The 25,462-nt window shown below is 46.4% G+C and overlaps 1 protein-coding gene across 9 annotated transcripts in view; it reads left to right on the top strand.

The window, feature by feature from the left end:
- The window catches only part of Ablim1 (actin binding LIM protein 1), a 301,455-nt gene that overhangs the window by 251,380 nt on the left and 24,613 nt on the right, over window positions 1–25,462 (top strand). For 5 of the 9 annotated variants that reach the window (XM_052763481.1, XM_052763488.1, XM_052763483.1 and 2 more), the window contains exons 8-14: window positions 2,053–2,111; window positions 3,745–3,828; window positions 14,414–14,491; window positions 15,184–15,339; window positions 19,145–19,180; window positions 20,447–20,576; window positions 22,700–22,819. In XM_052763481.1, coding sequence (XP_052619441.1) covers window positions 2,053–2,111; window positions 3,745–3,828; window positions 14,414–14,491; window positions 15,184–15,339; window positions 19,145–19,180; window positions 20,447–20,576; window positions 22,700–22,819 — 663 coding nt within the window. The remainder of the gene's footprint in view (window positions 1–2,052; window positions 2,112–3,744; window positions 3,829–14,413; window positions 14,492–15,183; window positions 15,340–19,144; window positions 19,181–20,446; window positions 20,577–22,699; window positions 22,820–25,462) is intronic. The other 4 variants (XM_052763484.1, XM_052763487.1, XM_052763486.1 and 1 more) reach the window with 2 other exon arrangements.

The following is a 25,462-nucleotide window of genomic DNA, read 5'->3' on the forward strand; positions in this document are numbered from 1 at the left end:
CTGTTTAGTAGAACCTTCCAGAGAATGCTTCTCCTGGCCTGAGCCCGACCCCCTTTGGTTCTCCTGAGACGTTGAGAGATTTCCTGTGCTTTGTAGTCAGAGTTTGAGCCAGTGTCAATGCTGAAGGGACCTGCGTGTTGGTCTGTTTTTTGTTTGTTTCCAACCTCCTTTTATCTTTTTCTTTTTCTCCTCCTCCTCCTCCTCCTCTTCTTTTTCTGTGATGCAAAGTAGACATGATTATTCAATAGAGATTGGAGTATTATTCTGAAGTAGAATATATTTCCTTGTCTTTGATAGTATTTTAGCTCAGCATTGTGGTGGTTTGAAGGGAATGGCCCCCAAAGGGAGTGACACTGTTAGGAGGTGTGGCTTTGTTGGAGTGGGTGTGGTTTTGTTGGAGGAAGTGTGTCATTGTGGATGTGGGCTTTGAAGTCTCATATGTGCTCAAGCCACGCCCATTGAGACAGATCACTTCCTGTTGCCTGTGCAAGAGGTAGAACTCTCAGATGCCTCTCCAGCACCACGTCTGCCTGCACGCCACCATGTCCCACCATGATGATAGTGGACTGAGCCTCTGAATTGTAAGCCATTCAATTAAATGTTTTCCTTTATAAGAGTTACCATGGACATAGTGTCTCTTCACAGTAATAGAAACCCTAACTAAGATAGAAGTAAAGATCATTCACGAGTTAATTCGGTGGCTTATGGTGCACACAGGTTACTGCTTGGGAGACCGATGTCTATGTCTACACAAAGACTGGTGTTGGTTTCAAGTCTCTGAGGTGTAACAATCACTAATTTCCATCCGGTGATTTCACTAGCTTGAGTCTTTCCGAAGCTGTGTTCTTCAGTCCCTCCAAACCTCTGAAGAAATCCATGTGTGGACACAGAATTTACATACCATCCTCTCCCACAGTCATACATGTGTATGACACCTATTGCATATCTAGTCATACACAGTCATGGCAGGTCTGGAGTTTGGAGATAAGGACTTTAAGCTTTTTAATTCTTTGGTACCTATGTCGCCCATGAAAGTTCTTCGTAGTCTGAGAACAGGGGATCCTGGAGCAGGAGCAGGAAATGCCACCCAGATAATGGAGCAGGAGCAGGAAATGCCACCCAGATAATGGAGCAGGAGCAGGAAATGCCACCCAGATAATGGAGCAGGAGCAGGAAATGCCACCCAGATAATGGAACAGGAGCAGGAAATGCCACCCAGATAATGGAGCAGGAGCAGGAAATGCCACCCAGATAATGACTTGATGAATTAAATCAAAGGGGGTTTTGTTTATTTGTTTTGTTTTGTTTTAGTTAATGAAAAAGTTGAAAGATTTATAAACTAGCTTCAACAACGTTGTCAGTTGATTTCCCATCTAAGTGTGGGTAACTATAGATGTGGATGAGTGAAAAAGTCATCTAAGTGTGGGTAACTATAGATGTGGATAAATGAAAAAGTCAGGTTTTACACCTAGACATAGTCTATCTAGTTTGACTTCTCTTGATAAAGTGACTTGGATGTTTTGACATTATGTAAGCATAGTTTTAAATTCTGAAAATAAATGGACCTAGTAGTAAGCACTCACGTGTTACTTTTTGGGGGAGGTAGGGGTAGGGGTTCGAGACAGGATTTCTCTGTGTAGCTCTGACTGTCCTGGAACTCTCTCTGTACACCAGGCTGGCCTCAAACTCAGAGACTGACATGCCTCTGCCTTCTGAGTGCTGGCATTAAAGGCATGAACCACCACTGCCCTCCTCATGTGTTACTTTTAAAGAATAATTGTATCTTTTAAAAAGGAAAAGTAACCCATTAAGAGCAAAACATCTCTTCCCTTAACCTGCTCTCAGGCCCGGTTCTGTGGCCTCCATTGTGCCTTATGTAGAACAAGTTCAGAACTCACCCAGAGAATAGAGTTGACTTCAGGGTCATAGGTCACATAGGCGTGGGATCCTCCTCTGGGGATAGGGGGTCTGAGCTGCTCTGGAAGGTCTGCTCCACAGAACTGTGCCTTCTTTCCATTTCCTGTATTCCCAGAGGTTCATTGTGTCTTTCAGGTTCTACCGTGTGGCATCCCGACTGTAAGCAGTCCACCAAGACAGAGGAGAAGCTGCGGGTAAGGAAGCAGCCAGAGCCAGGGTGCTCTGGAGGTCATGGGCACATGTGGCCACCAGTTCCTGGGCTTGGGGGAAAGTCCTTTTCATAGGCTTTTCTTTTCTTATGGAAAACCCGAGGTCAAAGGCTGCTTGGCCAGCTAGGAGGGCTCCCTCCCCCTGCAAATGTATGTAATTGTTCTCAGTGCTGTGTTGGACTCTGCCAGCCTTACCTTAGCAGTCAGCCTTAGGAAGGTGTCCAGAGGAAGAGTTGTACAGTGGGGAGAAGTGATTCATCCGGCAGCCACGGCGATGCTCTTGGCTTCATCCATTATTTACCACTTTACCCCAGACTCTGGACCTGTTGCCCAGCTCTGGTGTGTTTTGCTGACCTCTAAAATCCAAGTTTAGAAGAGCAGCCTCTAGCTCCGAAAGGTGCCAGCCAATCAGGTGTAAAGCCTTAGGCCAGGCTCATGCTGGCATGAGCTGTGTGATGTCAAGGGGGCAGCAGAGGGATTGCCCACCACTGTTGGGGTGGTTTTCCCTGCCTCTGGTATACTGCTCCAGTTTATACACATAGCTAATGACCCCCAAGTCCATCCACCCACCAGGCAGGCAGAGCTTGGAATTTAGAGGAAGCATGGGTGTTTAGGCAACAGACTACCTTCCCAGAACGCTAGAGCTGGTGTTTGTGGAGACTTTTGCTCTAAGAATGTAAAACTGTGGCCTAATTGGAACTCCTGCCCACAAACCACCCAAGTAGCACATTGTTCTCACCCTCTCTACAGAGTAGCTTTTTGTTTTCTAAAGAACCTTTTTTTCTTTTAACTTCATCCCTGATGAAGTCTTCGGGAGGAATGATAATGAGGCCAGACTGATGGAATGCGCATATTTCTGTCAGGATAGCTGGGGTTTGCAGACCCTCTTCCTAACATGACTGAAAACAACACAAACTGGAACATGTCTCCATGGAACTCTCTAGAAGGCTTGTGGGGAAACTAGTGAAGTATTCTGCGCATTCTGGCAGAGAGGAGTTTCTTCTTGTTTTGTTCCTTTGGTGAGCTTTCCAGAAAATACCAGAGCTCTTCTCCATGATGCCCTCCTTGGGGGGCAGGTTGGCTCTAGCTCACTGTCTTCTGGAAACACAGTAGTAAGGGTGGGGTGCAGGCTTATGCTGGTGAGGCTGAGAGGGGAGAACATTTTCAACAGAGGAATTAATCTCTTTAAGGCTCTTTAAGGGCGTGTCTCCACACACATCTTGAGCCAAGATTTCCAGGCCTTTTCCCACATGTCAAATTAGAGCAGTTTCCATAGCAAAATGAAAATGTTTGAGGAATCTTTGGGCAACCCCAGAGTGAAGAACATTCTTGACATTTAACACCTCATAGGGCGTTTGTAGCAACAGTCTTAGGGTCAAGAGGACCCAATGAGGGGGTCATAATGTAGATAAATATATGTGGATAAATATACTGTCATTTGAAGACCCGTTAATATACTTTTAATATGGGCCCCCAATTGACCCCTGGAGTGGCCCATGAGTCTGTCAGTCACTGATTCCTCCTGGTTTTCCTTCAGTCTTTTTACTTACTTTTCATAGTATTTCGGAATGGGGCTATTTTGTTATTGACTCTTCCTTTCTCTCATGTTTCATGGCAGCCACCAAACATTCAGCGTTCTTCATCTGATTTCTTTTATCCCAAAAGTCTGATTCGTCGCATGGGACGGTCCCCAGCTCTACAGGTTGGCTCTGTGTGGGGGCCAAGGCTTAGAGGAGCTGTCCTAGGCCCAGGCTTCTGTTGCTCCCCCTCACCCCTTCCATCTCACCTCCCCCCACCCCTTCCATCTCCCACCTCCCCCCACCCCTACCCCTTCCATCTCCCACCTCCCCCCACCCCTACCCCTTCCATCTCCCACCTCCCCCCACCCCCTACCCCTTCCATCTCCCACCTCCCCCCACCCCTACCCCTTCCATCTCCCACCTCCCCCCACCCCTACCCCTTCCATCTCCCACCTCCCCCCACCCCCTACCCCTTCCATCTCCCACTTCCCCCCACCCCCTACCCCTTCCATCTCCCACTTCCCCCCACCCCCTACCCCTTCCATCTCCCACCTCCCCCCACCCCCTACCCCTTCCATCTCCCACCTCTTCCTCACCTCCCTTCTATCTCCCAGCTCCATGCTTTTGGTCACCTAACTTTCTCAGCCTCTGTAGCAGGTAGTGGCTTTCCTCACCCCATGAGTGCACCTCATACCCTGACTCAGTTGTTGTTGTTGTTGTTTTCTCTAATGGATGTTTTTCCTTCTGAGCAATGACTGAACTGATGTTTTGATTAAAGCTAGCACACGGGAAGTTGCTGTTTGGTCTTGTGTTCCCACATTTGTTCACTGAACAAATATTTACCATGTACTGTGTATAGTGCTGGCCGGAAGCTATACATCCAGCTCTGTAGGGATAGAAAAGACAGATGATGATGATAAAATGGACCCAAAAGGCATCTCAGGGCATGGGTCATATGGACCTTGTTCTTGGGAATGTCAGATGAGGGCAGGATTCTCAAGGAGCACTTGGAGGATAGAAACAGCCTGTGAATTTGAGGACAGATAGATTTAAATGTGGAGATGGGGAGGGACGGGCAGCTAGATGAGCACAGGGAAGCTGGGAGCCAAAGGCAGCAGTACCTGGGGGGGGGGGGGGGGAGGATAGAGAAAGGAGTGGTGGGCAGCGCGGAGAAGGGAAAGCCGACTCAACCCTGCAGAAGCCAGATCTGCCTGCTCTCTCACAGACTTTCCTAAGAATTCCTGTGAGAGCTGACCTCAGAAGCTCTTACCAGGGACACTGACACGGAGGCCCCCCTACACCTAGGTGATGTCCCGAGACGCCCCTCAGTGAGACAGGAAGCACGGGTTGCTGTGAGCCCCTTAGCCACGTTCTTTCCAGCCTGCCTCAAGTGGGCAGTGAGAGACACTAAAATTACCAGGAAGGGAGTGTTAACTGCTCCTGAGACCCTCCTTGGACTGAGGAAGAACATGGCATGCTTCAAGGTTCCCCTCAGGAGCAGGAGGAGACTTGGTGTCACATCCCAGGCCTGATTTCACCTCCTTTGAGTGTCCTGGAGAAATCACTGGGAGCCTTGGTCTGTGAAACCACAGGCAACTTTTCAAAACCATCTGGTGTTGGCCAACATGTTCTGCATCTCTGCTGTGATCCAGCACCTCCACCTTCGTCCTGAGCCTTCCAGACCCTCACTAAGGATGGCAAGCGCTGGGGCTTCCACCTTGACAAACACCACGTTCTTTCTTTAAATGATTCAAAAGAAACTGAAAAGAGACCAGATCCTCAGTTCCATCACCCACGAGGTGAAGGCCGATAGTAGACAGTTGCCCAAGGCTTGTGGAGGCTGCAGACACAACCCACTGCAGACTCAGGCTCTCCAACTGCAGGCCTCAGGCCCTGCCCTGACCCACGGACCCACCTAGTTACCGGCTTGGTTAGCACAGGATCTTCACAGTATTTTAAAGATCGGCCCTAGTGGCAGAACTCCAAGAGACAGCAGAAGGGAATTCTTGTGAACCCACAGGGGCAGCTGAAGGTCGTCCCCACTGCAAATGGGCCTCTGCTCAGCAGCAAGATTCTTTTTCAGATTTTCATTTGTTTCTAATGGGGGGGGAGGCACACCGGCTCCTTCAGTTTAAGAAATTTGGGGCAAGCTGGTGGTGGTGGCACACACCTTTAATCCCAGCACTCAGGAGGCAGAGGCAGGTAGATCTCTGAGTTTGAGGCCAGCCTGGTCTATAGAGTAAGATCCAGGACAGCCAGGGCTACACAGAGAAACCCTGTCTCAAAGAACAAAAAAAAAAAGGAAAGAAATTTGGAGCAGATATGTGTGGTTGGAGACCTGTTTTTAATAACAGCTCCCTTCCAAGCCTGTTGTTCAAAAGGGAGATCTGATTCTCATTATTCAGCCATAAATATCAATGAAGTCAACATTAGCTCCACGCAGAAAGCTGTAAACAGCTTGGGAGCTGACAGAGAAAGCACTCTGTTTGTCAAGGCCTCCCTTGTCCAGTGGTGACAGAGGGGTGAGGGCTGCTAACCGGGGCCTTTCAGAAGCCTGGAACTCCCAAGCACCACAGTGGCTTTCATCTCTTAAATCCGTTCACCTCTGTGGCAGCCCTGTGCACCTGCTGCCTCCACCCCAAGCCCTGCTTTGTAAGGGAGGCAGCCCGAGGTGTTGGGTGCCTCTTTTCCTTCCCACTGGGGACATTTGGGACCTGCGCCCAGAAATAAGCCCTGGTTTTGTTGCAATCACCTTTTAAAAGTAATTTTTTAAATTTACATTTAGCAGTCACTCCATCCTTCTGAATTACAGGTAAAAGTTAAAAATGAGACCATTCTTAAAGGAAACAGGTTCTGCTTTCATTTATGTGGAGGAGTCAGCCCCACAGGAACAGCAAGACCTATGCACATTGCTGATTCATGATAGGCCAAGCACATGGCAGTCTCATGGCCAAGTGTGTAATTACCTGGCGGGGGTCACCTGCTTTCATTCTAAGAAGGCATTCCTGCAGCTGTTCATTGAAGGCTAGGGCATGAACGACCGACCTACCCAACGGCACAAGACTGTTTTCCCCCTGAAACCCATTCACCTGTTGAACCATGATGCTCTTGCAAATCTGTGGTGTACCAAGCAGATCCCACATGAGTATTTTCCCAAGGAGCTGATGATTCAAGGCTTTGTGTGTATCTAGAACAAGGAAGTCATGTGGTTTGCTCTCTCTTTAATGTCCCCGCAGTATCCACCACCTTATTGCTGTTATTTGCTCTGTTCAGGGACTTTGGCCTCCTTGGTCAGTGGGTGGTCACACAGAGACACCCAGACCCCTTGACCTTAGCAAAGGCTGATGGCATTCCTGCAGTGGTCTCTGGTTGGGAGATGTGTGTTTAGAGCAGTTCTCAGCGGTAGGTCATGATCCCTTTTAGAGGTTCATATCAAATATTTACGTTACAATTCATAACAGTAGAAAAATTTCAGTTATGGAGTAGCCACGAAATCATTTTATGATTGGGGGGTCACTACTACATGAGGAACTGTATTAAAGGGTCGCTCGCCATAATGATTAAAAAAAAGGAAAGAAAGGCGACATGTGTACCTTTCCAGCCCTGCCAAGGTGTGCACTAAGCAAACACCACGTGCAAGAGTTAGTACAAGAGGTTTATTGGTGGAAGCGGGGGGAGTGAAAGAGTGATAGGCTGTGTTGAAGTGGGGACATGAGAGAGGCAGACAGACAGACAGAACAGGGAAGAGACAAAAGGAAGAAGAGAGGCAAGAGAGGAACAAAAGAGTCAAAAGCGGGCTGTGCCTGGCGGACACTTTTAAGGGGTGCACATGACGTAACTGCCTTGGTGGCAGACTGCTGGAGCTAACAGCCGCGTTAGGAAGGTCGGGAACCAGTGCACTAGAGGCTCCTCCTTCGTCTTCCCCAGACACACATGGTTTTCCCCAAAGGAGTTCATTCACCATTTACTTATATTCAGTGTGTGCTGATTCTAAAAGATCCCTTCCTCTGCAGCTGCTGTCACCACCTTGTCTGGTGAGCGTCAACAAAAACCCCAGACAGGTACTGTCAACGCCAGCAGCGCTTAGCATAAGGTGTGGCCACCTTATGTCAGTAGCCCAGCTCGGCGCTCCTAAGATCTTTGATCTGGCTACCCACTTCCTGTAGTTCCTTCTTAGAGCATGGCTTTAGAGAGGCAGCCTTTGCATCCCTGCTGGAGGGCGGGGCTGGGGAGGGCCAGCAAAGGGCTTTCCAGCTCTCTTCTAAGGAAAGTAAGGAGTTCTGGTAAGTGTTTAATGGTCAGTATTTAAAGCGTGGCATGAATTGGGGTGGAAACACCAAAAGATCTCTTCACTTAATCTTTTTTTTTCCTGTTAAAATAACCTTTAATATGTAGAATAATAATGTTACAGATAATATATGTAAATAGAAAAATACAATAATATTCATAGAATTTGAAAGCTGTTTTCTGAAACTTAAAGTATTTATGCTACATCATACAATACACAGATTCAACACATGTACACACAAACACACAAACCCATGCATTTGAAGAGCTAGAAAAGAAGATAGAATTTTCAATCTTACCAAAAGCAATCTACAGATTCAATGCAATCCCCATCAAAATACCAACACAATTCTTCACAGACCTGGAAAGAATAATACTCAACTTCATATGGAAAAACAAAAAACCCAGGATAGCCAAAAGAATCCTGTACAATAACAACCTCTGGAGGCATCACGATCCCTGACTTCAAGCTCTACTATAGAGCTACAGTAATAAAAACAGCTTGGTACTGGCATAAAAACCGACATGTGGACCAATGGAATCGAATTGAAGACCCTGACATTAATCCGCACACCTATGAACATATAATTTTTGACAAAGAAGCCAAAAGTGCACAATGGAAAAAAGAAAGCATCTTCAACAAATGGTGCTGGCAAAACTGGATGTCAGTCAACATGTAGAAGATTGCAAATAGATCCATATCTATCACCGTGCACAAAACTTAAGTCCAAGTGGATCAAGGACCTCAACATAAATCCAGCTACTCTTCACTTAATCTTATTTCTGCTTCTGTAGCTCCTGATGGCAGAGCAGGTGGACAAAGGGCTTCAGGGAATCAACTGACAGATAGTTAGAGGGCTTTTAAAAGACTTGTTGGGAACAAAATGAGATGTTTTTCAGGCATCCAGCTACTGAGTATAGCTCGAATCCTAATTGGTCTTAATAAAAACTGGAGCCAGATATGGGGTAAATGCCAAAAGAGCAGAGAGACAAAGGAACAAGCCACAGCCACCTCTCACCTCACCAACTCCTCAGCCGAAAGGAGTGAGCTTCTTTCTCCTCCTGCCTTATCCTTTCTTTGCCCAGCCATACACTTCCTATCTCAACCTCCCTAGTGCTGGGATTAAAGGCGTGTGCCACCACTGCCTGGCCTCTGTGGCTAACTAGTGGCTGGCTTTGCCCTCTGATCTTCAGGCAAGCTTTATTTGTTAGATCGTACACAAACTATCACCACAACTGAGTAATGATTACAAGGCATTTTGCTCTCTTTCTCTATCATTGAAGTGAGCTTTAGGTATCCCAGGGAGGTCTCTCTTCATTAAAAACAGACAAGCCAACAGCACTGTCTGAATCAAAGTGAGCATGGGAAAGCGTGCCGAGGAATAAAAGCGGAGCAAACGGCGGACCCTTTGTGGAAGACTGCCTGAGGACAGCTCTGTCCGCTAGGGTCCTAGAGAAGGGAGGCTCCTCCTTTCTCTTGTCAAAATAAAGATTAAACTATTTCCCTAATGGTCTTGCAAACACTTGGAGAGAGACCACAGCCATGCACAGTCCTTTATCTACCTTGAGTCTCCTTCCTGCCCCCAGCCCACGTTCATCATTGCCTGAGGTGGCATCAGAAGAAGCAGCTTCATTTTTCTGACCCTACTTTCCAGTTGTTGGTTTTGTTTTGTGAGGAGATGAAGTGTTTTAAAGGAAAGTAAGTGGTATCTGCTTTCGGCAGCTGTTAAGCCTTGCTGTTTCCTCTTCTGAGTAAAAGATAAGTGAGCATTCTTTGGGGTGGTATTTGAAGTCACCTTCATATATAAATATATATATTCCTATGTATAATATGGACAAGACTGTGGTTTGTTTTCAATCCAAATTCTCCAAGGGCACACCAGAAACCAAGGCTGCTGGCCAATGAGTCAGTGAATCTGGTTCACACCAGGTCACCCGGGGACCCTGGGTGTCAGAATGAGTTGAAGTGGGTAATTTAGGTTAAATAACTGCAGGTATGAATGCGAGATGCAGGCCACCTGTAGAGTTCTGTTGCTGTCCAGTGAGGGAGCGCTGGAGGTTGACGATAAAGAAGGAACAGCCGTTGACTTCAGAAGAGACACAACACTCAGGAAATGAGAGCGTTGAGGTTGAAGTGAATTTTGGTTTGGGTGGTTTTGTGTTGCATCTGGAGAACCCAGGCCACCAGGAGGTATCTTAACAGTTGCAAGTCTTATGTCCATTAGGGGAAAAATAGTTTTGTTTTGTTTTGTTTTTGAATAATAAGATGTTGAGTGCTGGGTGGTGGTGGTGGTGGCACACGCCTTTAATCCCAGCACTAAGGAGGCAGAGCCAGGCAGATCTCTATGAGGCCCAAAGCTACACAGAGAAACTCTGTCTCGAAAAACAAAACAAAACAAAAAAGATGTTGATTTATATAATCCTAGATATTTCTGATTGAATGTAAAATTTTGAAGCTAGACAGTGGCACAAACTGTAATCCCAGCTGTTCAGGAAACTGAGGCAGGAAGATTACAAGTTCAAGGCCAGTCTGGTCTACAGAGAGAGTTCCAGGACAGTCAGGACTACACAGAGAAATGCTGCCTCAGAAGAATGAGAGAGAGAGATTTGATTCCAAAAGTCAGACTTTAACCTTAATGTGTTTAGCTGTATTTTGTCCGATGTAGACAGGAAGGCTGGGGAGGGTTCGACATGGAAATGGACAAGCAAAGACACAGCTCCTCTGTGGAATAGATGTCACAGCAAGGGAGGAGGACAAGCAGAGCAGGGTCGATGGCAAATGACGACTTCAGCAGAAGACGTTCTCAAGGTCCAACACGTCTAGAACACTCCCAGATAGTGGGAGTCTCAAGGGTCAGGTGTCAGAGAAGTCTGTCTTTGAGTCCCAGAGGTTTGGTGACCAACTGATTTGACTTTGAAATGGTTTGGTTATCAAAACAGAACTCTGATGAACGTCTACAAGTCAGTGGACACTTAGAGCTGGAAAGCATCTATGGCATCGGAAGAGGGATGTTAAAACTGCAAAACCTTTGGGGTTGATAAAACTACAGTGTTGAGTAGCCCCCCACCCCCCCAAGCCTTTAGCCCAACAATATTCATGGTGCAGTACACAAGACTAAGGCTTCCGAGAGCCTGCGTTACTCATGGGAGCTGTAACTCCTGTCAGGGGGAGAGGGCAGGAAGCAGCTGAGGTGGACCAGCACAGCCAGGAGCCTGGCCTTGGTCTGCCTGCTTGTTTCGTTTCTCATGGTTCTGGGATTAAGCCCAGAGTTCTGTGCCTATCAGGTAAGCACCTTCCACTGAGCTGCATGCCCAGCCTTTTCTGTAATTTTACTTTTGAGGCTGGGTTTCACTAAGTTGTCCAGGCTGGCCTTGAACTCACTCTGTGACCCAAGTAGGTCTTGAACTGATCCTCCTGTGTTCACCCACAGAGTAGCTGAGCTGACAGGCCTGTGCCCCTGGGCCAGGCTCGAGAGACCTTTCCTGCTGCAGTATCTCTGTCCTAAAGAGAGCTCCACCTTCCCTGTGTGCACTTGCATTGGTCTTCAGCTCTGCCACCGTCCACGTGGGCTTTTGTTACTGAGTACAGAGTGTACCCCCGACCCACCCTGAACAGTGACAGAGACACCCTGAAGCTCCGGTGTGCTCTGTGCCCCAGTGTTTGTCGATGAGCACAGGCTGTGAGCACAGCAACTGAAGACATGTCACCTTCCTGCCTGTCCTGCTAGAGTTGTTACAGTGAGAATACATTGGGGCGCAGGCGTGGAAGCCCCTGGCTACAGTCCTAGCACCCGGGAGGCTCAGCTATGAATCACAAGTTTGAGGCCAGCCTGGGTTATATAGTAAGACACTTTGTTTCTGGTTTTTAGACTATTTTCAGTTTTCACACATTTTATTCTACTTCTGACCTGAGGATGTTTCTGTTACTTCCACATCCTTCATCCCTTAGCGGTGTTGATGGAAATAGATGGACACACTGACCCCATGATATGGACAGAAGAGCACCTCTGGCTTCTGTCCATGAGCCTGGGGCCTCAGGGGACTAAGGCCAGAGCCTGTCTCCCTTCCTACCTCTGCAGATTGGGAGTCATAGCTCTTCTTTAACTGTAAAGTGGGGACGTGTGTCACTGAGTGGTCGGGCAGATTAGTGCAGGTAATACCAGGACACACTCAGCCTGGGTCACAGTGAGTGGGTCACAAATACCAGCCACTGTGGAGCCTAATTGTGCACTCCAGACCAATGAGAGAGCCTGTCTCAAAGGAGGTTGATGGTATTCCTGAAGATGATGACTGAGGTTGTCCTCTGGCCTCCACATGCACACATCCACATGCATTACCCCCCCACACACACATGCACACATCCACATGCATTATCCACACCCACACAGATGCACACATCCACATGCATTACCCACCCCCACACACACATGCACACATCCACATGCATTATCCACACCCACACACATGCACACATCCACATGCATTACCCCCCCACACACATCCACACATCCACATGCATTATCCACACCCACACACATGCACACATCCACATGCATTACCCCCACACACACACACATGCACACATCCACATGCATTACCCACCCACACACACACATGCACACATCCACATGCATTACCCACACACACACATGCACACATCCACATGCATTATCCACACCCACACACATGCACACATCCACATGCATTACCCACACACACACATGCACACATCCACATGCATTATCCACACCCACACACATGCACACATCCACATGCATTACCCCCCCCCCCCCACACACATGCACACATCCACATGCATTACCCCCCCACACACATCCACACATCCACATGTATTACTGTGTTCAACCCTTTTAAGGGGTAACAGCTCTCTTTTAAAGGGGGCTTGCATTTTGCTTGTACCACATCTATATTTGGGCTAGGAAATGGGTCTGGAAACTGCATATTTTTAGTGGTGTTAGGTGATGTGGGATATTCCTCATTAGGACTCATTGTTGGAAAATCGTTACTCTAATCACAACTAAAGGAAAGCACGGGAACATGCCAGGTGCTTGAGAGAATCCTAGAGTAAGGAGTCGGGCCCCCCTCCTCCGAGGAACCTGTGATCTCTCCTTCCGCCTCTACCCAGCTTTGCAGAAGCACAGAGAACGGCCGCTCCTATCTCCAGCAGGCCCTGCCCTTCACGGGGAGCTGACCACGGTGGCCCTGAGCTGGCAGGTGGCCCCGAGGTCCTTTCTTCAGACATGAGTTACCCAGAACCCTGTGTGTACAAGTTCTTCTGGGTGCTTTCTGTCCTGTCCAAGGTACAGCATACCGAATCCAACTGTGTCCAAAAGGAAAAGGGCCCGTACCTATTTCAGCTCTACAGATTCTACTCTTCAGGAATTAGCTGTACAGGCAAGAGGAGGACTTTCAAGAGGCCTTTGCTTTCTTTATAGAGTGTTCCAGAACATGCCAAGCCTCTGATCCATCCCCTTCCCCCAGCCCTCTTCTGTCTTCACAGGGCCTCATCACTCACCTTACCTCAGGGACTCTGGGTAGACTTAACCTATGTAATAAACTGAGTATTTACAGACAAATAATTGATACATCATACTTTGCTCCAAATATTTATACCTCTGTGTACTGTTCCTCTAGTAACGGGAGACCTGGTAATGTTAACTAGAGAAGCAGGCACAATGGAAGGAAATCAACATTTCATCAGGAGTTGATTCATAAAGGAAAAATTAGGGTTGGCTAGGAGAGACAGCAGCAAGGGGAACCATCTGTGGACTGAGGAAGAAGTGGGGGGCCCTCTGAGGAGGCAAGTTTAAGTTAACTGAAGGAAGAAAAAGAGCCAGCCAAGGAAAACGGTGGTGAGAGAGGGTCCGTTAATGGAACAGCTAGGATAAACACCTTGAGGCAGGGACACAGGCTTGTTCTGTGAGTGAGGGTAGGTGATGAGTGGGGCCACAGAAGGAGGGAGAGACCTGATCCTGAGGCCCCAGCAGTTCTGGTGTGACACTAAATTGGCCCTATGGGCATTGACAAGGAGCCGGGTTCCTCAAAGGTCCCTCTTGAAATAACTCTTCAGTGCCAAGTGAATCTAAGGAAGGCAGAGGTGAGAGCAGGAAGCCCGTGGAGGGGCAGAGATGTACACTGTCGTGGTTCTGAAGAGCAGAGCTGGTGAATGGAGCTGGGCCTGCCATGGAACTGGGCAGAAACGGGCAGCTTCATGATATGCTCCAAGTTCAAGCCCAAGGTTCTTTAAGGGACAAAGAAGAGGAAGGACCAAGAAAGCCACCATGGCACTAGTTTTCAGGCCATTTTCTTCAAGTGTGTGCTCTCCCTCCTACCCCACACTCACAGGGCTATCCTTTTTTAGCTGGTTGAGTTTTCCATGAAGCTTGGGTGCCCAGGCCAATCTGGATGCTGAAGAGCATGATCAGGAGTCTGACAAGCAACTTGCTGTTTATTTTGCAGCCCACCAGGACCTCCTCTGAAAGTATTTATTCTAGACCAGGCTCCAGCATCCCTGGCTCACCAGGCCATACTATCTATGTAAGTATCACTTCCAGAAGGGACATTTTGGAAGAATATGAGTTCGAGGATTGGAATAGCAGGATAGAGAGTCCAAGAAAGGAAACTGATCCATAGGGATCTCTGATCCTGTTAGAAGATCCCAATTTCTCTTTGTCATTCAGGCTTCTCAGTCATAATTCCTTCGATCATCGTATCAAAAGATGACCCAAAAATGCAGTCACATGATATAGGGCTTAAAAGATTGTCGCACCTAACATGTATATAGATACTTGGAGATTAACTGCACATTTTATACTGCTGCCTCAAGTGTTCTTAAAGTCTGCCACAAAGGTATTTACATACTTAGTTCATTCAATATGCCGTTACTTGTATTTATCAATCTTCAAGGATCTATTGACCATCTATTTGACATTGTCCCCCCCCCCCCCCCGCCCCCGTAATAAACTTAGGAAACTATTCTGAAGGTTGACATATTTCTCTATTCATTAAATCCTACCCCTTCTTAAGCCTTTGATGATTTTTTTTTTATTTTTAAGTGTGATTAATAGAGGCGTCAAGGGACAACTTTCTAAAGGGTATGACATCACTCAGCAAGGCATTTTGGTTTGTTTTAAGGGTCATGTTTTAAATGAGGAATAAAGAGCACAGAGGATAATTTCTCAACAAGCTGAAATAGAGGATTAATTTTTCTCTCTGTTTAACTCTGACAGGCAAAAGTAGACAATGAAATACTGGATTACAAGGATTTAGCAGCCATTCCCAAAGTCAAGGCAATTTATGATATTGAGCGTCCAGACCTCATTACCTATGAGCCCTTCTACACTTCAGGCTATGAGGACAAGCAGGAGAGACAGAGCCTTGGAGAGGTAATGGATTCCCAGGGGCTGCAAGCAACATGGCTACCCATCCGCTCTTTTCACTCACCTGTGTAAGAACTACTAAGCTAAGCCAGACTTTGCCCACCCCCTGAAGAGTCCTGTAACTGGTCTTTGAGGTACTCAGACCTAACCTGTGACCCTTGTGTAACGAGTCTTTCTCTGTCCCACCAGCCAACTCCAAAATAATGACACAGAGACTTATTATTAATTATGAAAGCTTGGCTTTAGCTTAGGCTTGTTTTTAACTAGCTCTTATAACTTAAATTAACCCATATTTTTATTAATCTACATTCTACCACATGGCATTTTACCTCCATCCAATTTTGTGTGTTCACCTCATTCCTCATCTCTCTCACCTCTAGATACATCTCCTACTTCCCCTCTCCCTGCCCCGAAGTCCACCTATACCCCTTGGCTAGCTATTGGCCATTCAGCTCTTTGTTAAACCAATCACAGCAATATATCTCATACCGTGTACAAATATCCTACAACACCCTTGTCCTAAAGGAGGGTGCAGAGAGGTAGGCAATTAGCCCGTTGCGTGTTAAGACAACTGTGAAGGGTGAGTTAGGTGTAGGATATGTGCTGGGGTGGGACCTGCAATTGTGGGGAGGGAGGTTGGGGGAGGGGTCTGGGGGAGGGGCATAAAGGAGGGGGCTGGGGGAAGGGCACTGTTAAGGGAAGGAGGGTCTTAAGGTATCTTGGCCTTAGGATAAGTTGGAAGTATATTTCTAGGGATCATGAGAAGTGAGACCACACCCTTAAATTTTAGTAGATTCAGTTTCCAGCATCTTAATGGAGGGGGTTATGGAGAGAGGACACTATGGTAGTGGGGTTCCTAGAATCAATTACTGGAATTCAGCCTCAAGTATCACCACAGGCTGGTTTTGACTTTGTCATGTGACAGCCATTGTGATCCCAGTTTCTCATCAGGAAAACAGAATTATGGTAGATAGCTCCTCACAGGTGTCTGTATGGATTAAAGAAACTGTGACCAGCAGTAGGCAGAGGGGCAGACTGGCACATGCTCAGCACATGCTCAGCCTGACAGGGGCCACTACTGTGGCTGTCTTCTAAGGCTTATTACTGCCCAGGAAGCAGGCCTGTCCTTCTGCTGGGCCAGAGCCTCTCCATCTAAAGAGCTGTGTCCCCTGTGCCCTCCTGGGGTGGGAGTTCACTATACCTCCTCTGACCCTGATCCTTCAGCCCCTTAATTTATTCTCATTTTTCCTTTATTTTTATTGAACAGACTAACAGACACATGCTTTCCCACAGCATGACACTCATGTCTGTCCTCTACTTTATCTGTTATTTAAATTGGAGTCATCTGTAGCCTGATTGGACTCCATTCAGAGAGGTATTACCAAGTAATGAACTTAACTCAGCTCTTCAGCCAAGGTTAAACCAGACTGTAGCTGGAGTTTTTTTCAGTCCCGCCTGGGCCCACAGCTGCTCAGATCCAAATAAACACACAGAGGCTTATATTAATTAAAACTGTTTGGCCTAATGGCTCAGGCTTCTTGCTAGCTAGATCTTACACTTAAATTAACCCATCTTGGTAAATCTACACCTTGCCACATGGCTCGTGGCTTACTGGTATCTTTACATCTTGTTTTCCATGGTGGTGGGTGGCAGCATCTCCTGACTCAGCCTTTCTGTTCCCCAAATTCTCCCTTTCTACCTGTCCCACCTATACTTCCTGCCTGGCTACTGGCCAATCAGCATTTTATTTATTAACCAATCAGAGCAACACATTCACAGCATACAGAGTGATATCCACAGCACCAGACTGTAGTCTGTAGCATCCCACCATGCTTCTAGATTTCTATGAAGTGAACAAAAGGCCTGAGGTACTTGTATCGGTCTAGCCTTTGGGATACTGAGCAGGAGGATCATATAAAATCCTATCTCTATATCAGTGCTCCCCAAAAGGCATGATAATAGATGACTGCATTTAATTTATTCCCAGTTATATATATAATTAGTATTTTCTGTTTAATAATAATTATATGTATTTGTAATTATATAATATTCCTTTTATTTGCTTATTTCTAATGTGGGTTTTATTAAAGTCTGCATTAAAGTCCCCAGTCTGGCAAAAAGGGACATGCATTTTTACATAGTGCCACCTGGTGGTTCACTTGCTGTACTGCGTCTGCAGCCAGCGCTTGGCCTGGGCTCTTAGCTGCCATTGATCCCAGAATCTCACAGAAGTCGATGGTCAGGGCAGCTTCCTGAACAAAGTATATAAAGACTGGCCTCGAGTCGGTGGCCAGGGATTTCCTCAAGCTCAAAATGTACACATTTCCAAGAGGAAACTGTTGCTTTTTTAAATGATGTTAAGGGTGCATGTGTGCTGTATACACACTTGCATGCCTCTCTTGGGAATGATGTGTGTATGTTATTGTTGTGTGTTGTATTTTCCCAACAGCTCCCTCCGGAGCAGCAAAATATCAAGCAGAAAATTAGCTTTGAAATGAAGTTTGGGGCACTTAAAACTTGGTTGTGACACCTCCAAACTCAGAACTTTGGAGAGCAAACTTGGCAGGTTTTCCATAAGGAAACTTGGCAGGTCTTTCGATTAGACCAATACTGACATCTGACAAAGATGCCCAGCATCCCACCAGTTCCCACAATCCACTCTGTTTACAGTGGTGGCCTATTGTTTCTTTGTACATAGAGGATACCCCTTTGGGACAGAAATTGATACACTAATAAACTCCCTTTGGATGCATGGATTTTGCTACCGAATAAACATGACAATCTATTATTTATTCCATTAGTTATTACTCTTATTTTGTAAATTCATGCCTTCTTTTAAAGACCCAGAAGGGACGGGGAGGTGGCTCAGTGGGCGAAGGGCTTATCACAAAACATGAGGGCTGAGTTTGATTCTCAGAACCCACAAAAAATGCTGTTTGGCAGCATGTGCCTGTCATCCTGTGCTGGGAGGTGGAGACGTGATTCCTGGGGTCTGCATCTGGCAAGTGTGAATTGATGAGCTTGCAGGTCCAGTGAGAGAACTGTCACAAAAAATAAAGCAATTACAGAAAACCCTTGACATTGACCTCTAGCCAACACATACACACACACACACACACACACACACACACACACACACACACACAGAACTTAAAATTTGATATAATTATTGGCACATTTCAAAGGTATATGAGTGGTGAGTGGTGGTGAGTGGGTGGGTCAAGGAGCCCACCATTGGCAAGTTCATGCCTAGCTTCTGCTCCCTGGGGAGAAGGTGAGCGTGAACAGGGATCACAGGAGGTGTGAGGTAGGTTTGGGCCCAGACTTCTCTGGAGCTGAGTGAGCTCTGCAGGTGTGTAAAAAGCACTGGTGGCAGAGGAGATGCAGTGCAAAGGTCTTGGGGTGACAGCGCTTCATCTGCCTATCAACCCAAAGTGACGGACACTGGATGGTGTGTGATGTGAGGGGTCTTTTCACACTGACCAAACTATCTTACTATAATTGTTGTGGTTCTGAATTAGTTAAAGTCATATTAACACAATCCTCTGTTTCCTTGGCTGTCCTAACATGAAGAAATATCATAAACACAAGTAAACATGGGAGGAAAATAGTTGCAACTAGTTCCACAACGTCTTCATTAACTCCATGGTCCTTGGGTGGAAACATTCCTGCGTCTCCTGGGACTTGGCTGGAGTTTCCCATCAGCCCCCTTGCAGATGCTGGCCTGTGTTGGAGTGATGCTTTGGGCTCCATCAAAGCTGGTAGGAGGTTAACCAAGGTGTTGACTTTAAATTCTCTCTTGTTCTTCTAGTCTCCAAGGACTTTGTCTCCTACTCCATCAGCAGAAGTAAGTATCATTTGGCCATATTTATGGGTGGAATGGGGAGTGGCTCTGACCTTGTCTACACTTGAATTTTTGAAGAAGTACTTACCGACATACTAAAGGACAGCAGAATTGATAGCAATGATTGTTAAGGATTACTTTACATGCAAGCCAAGACAATGACAGCATCACACTTGTAAGGGGGACTCAAGAGCGTAAAAGCGGCCTCCCACAGTTTCCAGCATGCACCACTGGTAGGAACAGAGGCCAGCACATGTCTGCAGGAACTGAAGCTGTTGTCCAGTGTGGGTCTCTGGGCCCCTGTCTGCACTTGAGGCATATTAGACAAATAAGACATATTAGAATGTCTGGAAAGGCTGGAGGGAGTTACAGCATAATCTCTAAACTGAAGCACTTCGTGGTCAATCACCTCTTCTGGACTGATCCAAAGCCAGGCCGCTTGCTGGATCGTTTCTGTTTTTTGTTGTTTTGTTGTTTTGAAACAGGGTTTTACAGAGCCTTAACTGGTCTGAGCTCACTGAACGTTTTTGGTTTGGTTTTTTTTTTGGGCGGGGGGGTTGGTTTTGTTTTTTCCAGACAGTGTTTCTCTGACTGTCCTGGATCTCACTCTGTAGACCAGGCTGGCCTCAAACTCACAGAGCTCTGCCTGCCCCTGCCTCCCAAATGCTGGGATTAAAGGCACTCGACACCCTTGCTTAGCTATGGTATTAAACTTCTAATCCTCCTGCCTCCATCTCCTGAATGCTGGGATTACAGGCATGGACACTTTTTTTATGCAGTGCTGGAGATCAGGACTTCATGCATGCTACCAATTGAGCTACACAGCAGCCTTGCCGGATACTTCTTTACCAAATTGACTGATCACAGTGGGGATGCTCTGTAATCTGAGCTGGTGGAAAGTCCACGGCATTTCCATGTTTGTGACTGAGTGCTGTAACAGAGGCTCCCCACCCCACCCCAAAATGTACAGTATTTCTAAAGCGTTTGTATTTGACCAGCTTCAAACTGGACACCGTCCTCTGGGAGCTTTGCTTGTATTTTTGTTGCAGCTAACTGGGACGGCCCCAGCTCCTCTTGCTGCTGCTCGTCACAGTCACAGCCACGCCTACTCAAGTATTAATGTGGTTGCTGTTTGGGTGTCCTTTTGAGGCGAACACAGACACTTAGAGAGGCAATTCCCCAGCATCCTCTGTAGACTGGGTTTACTTAGAAATGTCCAATAATCATGGGATGGTGTTTTGTCTCACACTTTCTCAAACTTTGTGGCAGGGTTACCAGGATGTTCGGGATCGGATGATCCACCGGTCTACCAGCCAGGGCTCCATCAACTCCCCTGTCTACAGCCGTCACAGTTACACTCCAACCACATCCCGCTCACCACAGCATTTCCACCGACCTGGTAAGGCCACCCTTCCTGGGATCTGCTATATACTGAATGTGTATCTGTGTGAATTTCTTTTCATACCATAGGTAGCATATTAAAAAACCTGACTTAAATATTTCTACCCCTCTCGAAGAACAAGATGAAAACTGGTATCCATCTTCATTTTGTATTATATCTTAGAAAAGTCAGTCATTCCATCAGTGGGTTCACTGTGAGTTATTGAATTACATTTTGATATTGGCCTGCTGAGAACAAAGGGTATTTGTAAAGAGTTGATGAAAATCTCATCTGTACGAAACTTAAAACAAAGATCTGAATGAAAAAAAATTTTTTTTTCATTTTATCTGCATCTTCTAAAGTCCAACATTAGCCATTGGTTGGAAAGTTTAAAACCCTCCCCCAGGCACACGATGTTACATCATCAAGCCTTTTCTAGAGTGAGGCTGTAGAGTCCCATTAGGCAACTTTAAGACCCATTCTACCCCTAAGAGTTGAAATCAAACTTGGCAAACCTGAAAGCCTCAGGGATGGAGTGGCCATCTCAGTCTCTGTGGCTGTAAGTGTATGGAGCAGAAGAGTGGAAGCCCCAGCAGAGATTCAGAGTGCTCTGAGAAAGAGTTATGGAGAGGTATCAAAGAGATATGCTATGTATCTAGAAGACTGCATCTCAAGCTGAGAACTTGTGATACTCTGTATCTAGAAGTCTCCATCTCAGGCTTCTTGCTGCTGGACAGGCTAATGAGAACAAATGTATCCAAATGCTAACTTTTAAATAAAAGAATGAAAACCAATAGGAGTGATCAGAAAGTAGAAAGGCTGCAATCTTCTTTTCAAGGTTGTAGATGTAACTCACCCAGAGGCCTGGAAGCTATTGGATCCTTGAGTAATAGATCAGTTTCTCCAGACAAGGCTGGGGATGTGGCTGTGCAAAGTGCTTGCCTACCACGGGTGAGGCCCTGAGTTCAATTCAGCACCACATACACAAAAATAGACTTAAACGTAGTTTTTAATACTTATTATATTATGTTAAATGAATGTTTTCAGGATATTCCTTTTCGGGATGTAACTATAGTCATTTTATTTGTACCTGGCCATGAGTTTTTACTTAATCTTTTGGTAATTTGAAATCACTTCATTGCTACTCTACATATTACATGCTTAGACCACCAAACCCTGCCCTGACCTTGTCAGAGTAGCACGTGGCCACAGAGAAATTGTCCTTTGAAAGCATCCTGAATAGCGATGGAATGGCCGCTGAGCACAGTTGTTCCTTTAAAAGGCCCTATTTGTGTTGAGCATGAGGAAGCTTTGCCTCTTTAGTCATGGTTTTGTTGCTACAGCCTCCAGAACATTCTCTGCCTTTTCTCCCAATAGCACACATGTGGAAGACACCAAGCGTTCAGCGTTGAAATGTTTTTGGTGCCTAGAAGTGAAACATATTTGTATCTCTGTGGAGCAACCAAGTACCCACCCTGTGCATTCTGGATGCCAGATGATGTTTTAATTCCCTGAGTCTGGCTTGAGTTTTGATGGTCCATTCTCCCTCTGAGCAACTGGACTTCTGCCTCTGGAGTCCTCGCCACTGCCAGCATCCTCTGTAACTCTGCCCACCCAGCTAATACAACAGGGATTTCCTCATGCATAAGGAATATGAAATAAAATGCAATTTCCAGTAGGCTAAGCCCTTGTGGCTTAAAGACAAAATGAAACATGACCCTTACATATAAAGATATCTCTTCAAGATTCTTAAAATGATTGTGGTGTGTTTACATGGCTTTCTGCGGGTCGTTTTGTTGAATACACTTTAAAAGCAGCTGTTGAGTCTATGTGATATGCTCAGTCCTAGCACTGTGCGGTTGGCATTATTATGCCAATGATCCAGAGACCATGCTCAACAAGCCATTTATTCTCAGAGATTGACTCGGTGACTACCTGCGCCAGTCTGCAGATTATGCCCTCTGCCTAGCCCTCCACGGGTACACTCCTAACCCTCTGTCCTTCCTCCTTTTTCAGATTCCTGATTAACGCTCTTCCTTTCCTCCCCACCTTGGGCACCTGCCCAGCTCCTGTGTTAATTTCTTTCTTCTTTTCTGTTTCCACCTCGCCCTGTCCCGATTGGGTGATTCCCTGCTGCACAGAGCTTTTGTCTCCTGGTGTGCACAGGTGGTCCCCCCTGCGCACCAGCAGCTTCAGCTCCACCCACAGCGACTCCCGTCCCAACCCCCCCTTCAGACACCACTTCCTCCCCTATGTCAAAGGTAAGGAGGCAGGCCTCTGCAGGAGGCAGGGCACCTGGCCTGTGTAGTGGAGATTTATTAGCACCCCGCAAGGCTAATAAGATGTATCTCCAGGAGTGAGAGCCACCGAGCTTCTGACCCATCAGCATGCCTGTGCGTGTCCTGACTGCCCCTAACTATGGCCTTAGAACTGGCATGGCATCTCACATCCCAAGAGATGCGTCATTTCCAAGAGCTCTGTACAAAGAAATGGGGTGTGTACTTAGGAACTAAGATCTGCCTCCTACCGATTAGAAAAATATATTATTATTTTGTCTTTGTATGCGTCAGTGGCAAAATATAATATATACCGGGGTGTTTCCTTGGGTTTCATTTGTGATATGTTTCTGCAAAACACAAGAGTATTGAGTAGCAGATAACGAAAAGTTGTCTTCATGGTGATAAGCCATTGAACTATTTGAACATGTGTGGATGGTGTAGCTTCTCTCTCTCTCTCTCTCTCTCTCTCTCTCTCTCTCTCTCTCTCTCTCTCGTGACTGACTCTGAGTACTTTGCTTTTGATTTGTCCTAATTAATTTCCATATGATGGATCAGACAGGCTCTGCCTCCTTTTTTCTGTTCCCTGCCTGGCATTTCTCCCCTCTACTCCCTGGGTGGCTCTCAGGCTGTTCGCTTCCTTGTTGTGTGTGGTTCTGTATTATCCTCTGCCCAGGTCTCCACTTGGAGGAACTGAGAGCCTGGGCAGGCTGTGGAAGGCCACCCTTGCAGGGAAGGACCCCCAGAGGGTACTAACTTGTTCTGTTGCCTTGATCTGAACCCCACGAGGCAACAAAATGGCACGGGGAGGGAGGCAAGAGCAGCGGTTATCATGGAGCTGAAAGTGACCTTCGGGGATCCTGTGAGTCCCCAGTGTTCACAGCGCCTGTGTGTCTGGATCTGCCGCATAGCTGGGTAGCTGGAAGACTTCTCTAGCTCCTGAACACTCACCATCAGTCTACCCAAGCATTTGTAGCTTCCCTGGACCCCGAACAGTCGACTCCTGAAATGTAGATGTGCTAGGAATTGGGTGTGCGTTATCTCTCACTTTCGCTACTTCAGTGTTTTCCATGCTTTGCAAATAACACAGCCGGGGGCCTAGACAGGTGGTTCAGTGGTGAAGCCCTTTGCCTGCTCTTGCAGAGAGAGGACCTGGGTTAAGTACCCAGCACCATATGCAGCTCATAACCACTTCTACGGGGTTCTGATGCCCTCTTTTTGTCCCTCCAGTTACTACATGCACATGGTGCACAGACATACAGGCACACACATGGTGCACATACGTACAGGCACACACATGGTGCACAGACATATAGGCACACACAAGGTGCACAGACATACAGGCACACACATGGTGCACAGACATACAGGCACACAAAAATAAGTTGTTGTTTTTTAAAGAATAATGTGACTGACATGTGATGGAGCTGTATATCATTTACCATTAGTAAAACTCTTGATGTGGGCATAGCACGTTCCAGAAGTCTTGACTGGCTACTTAAAACCATTATTGAGAGTTAATATGGGGTAGTTTTTATGTCTGAGTGTCAAGGTTTTATTTTTTAGAATTTTTATATAGCCATAAAGAAATTACTGAGAAAAAGCTTCAGCTGTGCATTTTAATGAGAGCTTCATATAGTGGTCCTTGAACCAAACCAAGGTAACGGTTTTCACTTTTGACTCATTAAAGTATAAACTGCTTTGATTGTAATGTATTTTGCTTTCAGAGAGACAATTTTTGTTAAACAAGCCCTTTAAAATTCTACAGCATGTATACAAAAAAATTCAACACATTGGGGAATATCAGTGACACACCCTGGGTCTGGGCATTGCCACCAGGAGCCTGTGGACACTGGTATCTTGGATTTGAATATCTTCTCTGTTACGTTCGAGCTGTGTGACCTTGAATTGTCTCCTTGTCCTCCTGAACATCGTCTCATTTATAAATCAGAAGGAGAGGACAGGACTCTCTCCCAGGTCATCAGTTGTGTGAGGTGAGGTAGCCTAGTCAGGATGCAGCTGCCAGCATGGTGCTCTCTAGGTGCTTTTGTGTAGCTCAGGCTAGCTTCACACTTCCTGTGGAGAAGTAGATAACCTTGAATCCTTGATCCTTCTGCCTCTCTAGTCTCAGGTGCAAGGATCTCAAGTGTGTGCCCCCAAACCCAGTTTATGTGGTACTGGGGGTGAAACCCAGGGCTTATGTGCGCTAAGTCAGCATTCTACAGACTGAGATACACCCCCAGACCTTAGAGCATCCCTTATCGCATCATTCCACTTACTCTTCAGAGCATCCCTGTGATACAGGCCTAGTTGGGAGATTGCGCAGCCAGGGTCCTGATGAAGTAATTGATCAAAGGCTTACAACCAGGAAGAGGCAGAACCTGGACCAGACTGCAGGCCTCTCATATCCAGAGGGATTTTTTCCAGATTAGGTGCACTCGCTTTAGGATAAATCTACATGCACTCCTAAGTGTTAAAGCAAAATTTTATTTTCTATTTCCTTTTAACCAGAAAATTTCTTCTTTGTTGTTTTTTTGTTCTGGTTTTTTTTTTTTTTTTTTTTTTTTGAGACAGGGTTTCTCTGTGTAACCACCCTGACTGTCCTAGAACTCACTCTGTAGAACAAGG

This window comes from Peromyscus californicus, unplaced genomic scaffold (genome assembly GCF_007827085.1).
Source record: "Peromyscus californicus insignis strain IS unplaced genomic scaffold, ASM782708v3 Scaffold_4__1_contigs__length_199733344, whole genome shotgun sequence".
In the NCBI taxonomy this organism is placed as follows: Eukaryota; Metazoa; Chordata; class Mammalia; order Rodentia; family Cricetidae; genus Peromyscus; species Peromyscus californicus.